This window comes from Pinus tabuliformis, chromosome 9 (genome assembly GCF_031772625.1).
Source record: "Pinus tabuliformis cultivar Carrire ecotype Pingquan chromosome 9, CPIR1, whole genome shotgun sequence".
In the NCBI taxonomy this organism is placed as follows: Eukaryota; Viridiplantae; Streptophyta; class Pinopsida; order Pinales; family Pinaceae; genus Pinus; species Pinus tabuliformis.
In genome coordinates, this window is record NC_142307.1 from 53,262,697 (window position 1) to 53,268,111 (window position 5,415).

At 36.4% G+C, this 5,415-nt stretch overlaps 1 protein-coding gene across 1 annotated transcript; it reads right to left on the minus strand.

Moving 5' to 3' along the window:
• Positions 1 to 204: 204 nt before the first annotated feature.
• On the minus strand, positions 205 to 1,238 carry LOC149147079 (GCN5-related N-acetyltransferase 8-like). The gene has a single exon (XM_089441120.1). It carries the CDS (start codon positions 1,066 to 1,068, stop codon positions 436 to 438), a length of 633 nt encoding a protein of 210 aa, XP_089297246.1. The 5' UTR covers positions 1,069 to 1,238; the 3' UTR covers positions 205 to 435.
• Between the last annotated feature and the right edge of the window lie 4,177 nt (positions 1,239 to 5,415).

Sequence of the window (5,415 nt, forward strand, 5' to 3'; positions counted from 1 at the left end):
TCCCAAGTTGGTGGGCACATGAGTGGCAAATAAGATACATTTTAGCACCAAGATTCGCCAGCTCAAAATAGGAAAAGAAACTCTAGATTCCATATCGGAAAGTCTTGGCCGCCTAAAAATTTAAAAATATGTGCCAATTATCTACTGCGTACCCATTCAAACAAACAGATTTGATAAAGTATTATGCCCATTCAAACAAACAGATTTATCAAAAGTTTTATATTTATTTAAAGAGTAAAACTGATTTTCAAAACTATACTCTTCAGCAGAAGAGAATACGACCGGCCAATCATCCTCCTTATGAAAAAAGTTAATGTCTTCTGCTGTAATTATGCATCGAATATTAGGGGAAATAAAACCTCCCTAAAACCCCACAAGATACAGGGGAAAACCAGAAAATAAAAGTTGTGGAAAAAGAAATAACTTATTGTGGGTTCAAGATGCAAAGGCGTCCAAGGCCTCACCAACGAGTCTGCAGATTCTCCAATCCTGCAGCACCTGAGCTCCCATGTCCTGGTAAAACTTAATCGCGTTCACATTCCAGTCCAGCACACACCATTCCACTCTTCCAAACCCCATTTTAGCAGCCTGCCCGGCAACTGCCTTGAGAAGAATGCTACCCAAACCCCTTCTCCTGTAAGGCTCTCTCACAAAAAGATCCTCTATGTAAAATCCCGGCTTTGCCAAAAACGTCGAATAATTCTTGAAAAACAAAACAAAACCCACAACTGTCCTGTCGTTTCCCAGAGTCGAGACGAACGAAACCCTTTCTGGGTCGTTCACGGGGGTTTTGAAATTCACATTCTTAACCGTCTGTTCAAACGATTCATCTACGGTTTTGGGGGTCGGGAAGTTTTTATGAGATATTTCTAGCAGGAAGGTTGTGGGACCTTGGAATGGAGGTGCGCTAAAGAGGGTTGATGACAGAGCCTCTTCAGTCGCCTTGCAATGATCGGTCAGGCGTTCGAACTCTGCTAACTGCTGAATTAGCTTCAGAATGTGAGGAACATCTTCTTTCGTAGCTAGCCTTACGCATGCGAAGCTCTCGTTGTCTGCTTCTGTTGTCATGGTTATGGCTCTTCTCTGCAACTGTTAATGTTCAGGGTTGAAACTGTGACCTCGCTGTGACAAATAATTACGCCCGTGATCTACACTTTCTCTACACCTCAAAGATAGACTGCATTTTACTCTCCCTTCCTCCCTCCCTACCCTAAAAGGTTGTACAGTCGTGTTATTTTTTCAATAATAAGGCTTTTTTATAAATAGCTTAAGTTTCGAACCACATAACCCAACTATAGTACTGTTAACTTCTTCGTTAAAGTTAACCATTGTTGTGCAAAAGATATCTCGTCAAAAAAGTTTATGACCGTTAAGGTTTCACTTTAATTCAACGTAGGTTGGATGCTGCAGGGTAACAAAATCTTCTTAAATATATAATGGCTCTGTTTATATATAATGGCTCTGTTTTATAATGGTTAAGAGCATGTACTTTTTTTTAAGAATGGGATGTTGTAGGGTAATAAAATCTTTTTAAATTTATAATGGTACTGTTTATAATAGCTAAGAGCATGTATTTCTTTCTAAAAGGTTGCACGTTTAAAATTAAAGGATGTAGAGTATGTATGTATGTTTTTATAGACTTAGCAATCAAATTGTTCCGTGAAGTGACTAGGTCCTTTATTCCACAAACAAAAAGTCTTATACACCAATTTGATATCTAGATTCACAGTAACTTTAAAATTACATTAAAAAATAAAATTATGACTTTTAAAATTTCACTTTAATGAATGTTGTATAGCAATAAAAAAAATTAGGAGATTGTATGCTTCCACTATCATTTACTCACACATTAGAGATATATCCAAAAATATTACTATTTTTTTTTGTTACCATACATATTGTGCATTCGCTTCATTGAACATTTCATAATTGTAGTAATGAGCAAAGGAAAATGTCATTATATTTTTTAATCAAGGAGAAAAACAAGAGAGTGTATATAATGGAGTGTATATACAATAAGTATTATAATATGTTTTGTGTCTATGTATACAATATAGGATTTTTATTTGATTGCATGATTCCAATTATGCCATCTATAATTTTCCATGTCTTTCATATTGGATACTTCCAATATTGTCAACATCTAATGTCATCACATTATACAACATAATTGAATTTAGAAATGAACATTTTCATTTGCGACCATAGACCGATTTATCTTGGCTGGAGGGATAAGGGCTTTAAGAGTGGGTATCCATTTAAATTTAACAGATTATGGTTGGAAGAGCCAGATTTCAATGAAGTCATATCAAATACATGGAAGGAATTATCTGCAAAAGATATGATACCCCCGTTTATGACCTTCAGAGACAAATTATCCTCTATAAGAAAGGTAGTAAAAGAACGGAAAATTAAAAAAAGACAGGTGGACAAATTGGCCCTTAAAGAAATTCAGAAGGAATTGAACAGTATATCCAAAGCGCTAGACGCTAACTCACTTCCTTTTAGCATGAGATGTCGCATAAAAGAGCTTGAAAGGAAAAAACAACACTCGCTGAAGCAGGAAGAAGCTTATTGGAGACTCAAGAGCAAGGCGATCTAGCTCAAGGAAGGTGACAGGAACACAAAAATTTTCCACAAGTTTGCAAACTCTAAGCGTGAAAGAAATTCCATATGGAAAATCAGTGACAGTCGGGGGGGCTTCCTCTTCTCACAACAAGAAATCACTAAGGAAGCTGTGAGGCATTTTAAAAACCAATATAAAAGAAGGGATGAGTGCAGATTTCAAGATACCTTATGGGGTATTGATCTAGTTCCACAAATGTTTGATGATGGAAAAAATGAACGCCTCTTTCAGCCCATAACAAAGAAAGAAATTTTAGGGGTTATGAAGGCTTTTAAGAAGGATAAATGTCTTGGCCCGGACGGCTGGACAATAGAATTCTTCATTCATTTCTTTGATATCATTAAACAAGAATTGTTGAGGATGGTTGAAGCAGCAAGAATCTCAGGCAGCATACATCAAATTACAACTTCCACTCAGATAGCTCTTATTCCAAAGAAAATGGAATCGGTCTCCTTTCAAGATTATAGGTCGATTTCCTTATGCAATATAACGTTCAAAATCATCGCTAAAATTATTGTGTAAAGGATTAAGGAGACCTTAGCCTGTTTTCTAACAAAGGATCAACATGCTTTCTTAAAGGGAAGAAATATTTTGGATGCCGTCGCAAATACTCAAGAAAGCTTGTTTACTATGCTCTCAAAAAAATCAGAAGCTGCCATTCTGAAAATTGATTTACAAAAAGCATATGATTGCTTAGATTGGGCGTTTATTAGATGCTTATTAGCTAAGATCAGCCTGAAACAAATGCCATAAGCTGGATCATGGCATGCGTAGAAAACGTGAACTATGTTGTCATCATAAATGGGATTCCTTCTCCTTTTTTTCAAGCGGAAAGGGGGCTGGAAGGAAACCATTGAACTAGGTATGTCAAAGTTCCTGGCAAGGCAATGGAACACTGTCAGGGATGTTTTGAGAAGCTGTGGTTTTCATAAGTCCAAGCCGGAAGATTACCTTATATGGAAGGCACCAAAAGCAAATTCTCAGGTGTGTGTAAAGGACATTTATAAAGATATGATTGGACAAAAGACCATGAACTCTGGTCCTATGTTTCCATCAGTTTTCTGGAAAACAGGATGCTCTCCCAAATTAATACTCTTCTCTTGGTTGGTGTTCCACAATAAAAATATGTCCTGGGAAAATCTAAAAAAAAGAAAGTGGCACGGGCCGAGCAAATGCTTAATGTGTGAATCAGCCAAGGAAACCAACTATCATATGTTCTTCCAATGCCAATCTTTTCATAAAATATGGCACGATCTGGCATTTTTATATGGTTTCCCTATTGTTTCTCATGCTTCTACGCACGCAGCTTTTGAGTGGTGGAGTGGGCAGAGAGAGTCATGGAGATCTATAATTATCATTGTCTTATGGTGTGCATGGAAGTGGAGGAACAACATAATTTTCAAAGAAATGAAAGTGCCTCTCAAGGATATCTTACAACAAATCATAACCATCTATGATTCCGTGTCGATAAAGCCACCCAAATTGAAAAGTGTCAACAGAAATATAAAGAAAGATTATCTCTCAAGGACCCCTAGAGCGTTTTTTGATGGTTCCGCATAGCAAAATTCTTGTGGCTGCGGGGTTCATATTATAATGGACGAGAATCTTCAATATCTTATATCATGGAATGGAGGAAAGGGCACAAATAGCATGGCTGAGGCGAGGGCTCTAGCAGGTCTTCTTGCTTTCTGCATTTTTTTTGATATACAATCCATTTCAATTTTTGGGGATTCCAAAATTATGATCGATCATGTAAAGGTAAAATGCCATATCAGGAGCTCACACCTTACAGGTTGGATGGACAGGATCATGTTTTACTGGGGACTAGTGAAAGAATGCTCCATTCAACACATCTACAGAGATCTAAACCAGCAAGCGGACAGTCTGTCAAAGCAAGGTATTCATTTAGAAACAGGTACCTGGTCCATGAAGGTAATATTGGATGAGAAATCCTTTATCATTCAGGATTTCTCATTCCCTGACGCTTAGTCACTTTTGGTCATCTCTAGATCTGCTTTTATTCCTCTTTTTGTATCTCCCTTCTTGTTTCTATCATCATACTTGTATGGTATATAAAGGATTCAACTATCTCTGGTATCATGGGTTCATATCTGAATCCGCATATGGATCATAAAAACATGCATCTGTTTTATGTGATGTGATTCTGCTCAGATTGTTTTATTCCCTCATGGAGGGTCACATCCTCTAGTTTTTTGTTACAGGTTAAGACCTCCCCTGCTTCTAAAAGCTTGATTTTGTATTATCTAGAACTGTTATATAGTCTCAATATAATACAATTATACTTTTTCTCTCTGAAAAATAAAATAAAATTAAAAATTAAAAAAAAATGTTTTTGGTATGATTCAATCAACATAAATTAGAAAAGGAATCTCATTAGGTATATACTTAGACATGTTTGTTTATTATATTGGGTGATTAGTATGTTGGTTGTAATTAAGAGTATAAAATGTATTGACCATAATATGACCAATATTTTCCAACATCTATAAGAGGCCTGGATATTAAAAGGTATGGATGCAAAAGGTATGCATTTGATGTTGGGAAGATGTGTTATTTTTTGGTGAAATAAAAGTATAATATTTTTTGCAAACATTTAAGGAGAAGAAGGGCAACCACTAATTGTGGGGGGCAATTTTTGCAACACATGGCATGTTTCTTGTGCTCTAATGTCACAATCTGTAAGTGTTTCTAAAAGGAATTTATTATCTACGACAATGAAAGGATAAAGACCAAGGTCTGAAAGGGAAATTCTATGAAGCATATGGTGG

What these genes read in the sequence shown, in the direction of transcription:
- LOC149147079 (XM_089441120.1), bottom strand. Translation starts at nt 1,068, where the DNA reads ATGACAACAGAAGCAGACAACGAGAGCTTCGCATGCGTAAGGCTAGCT.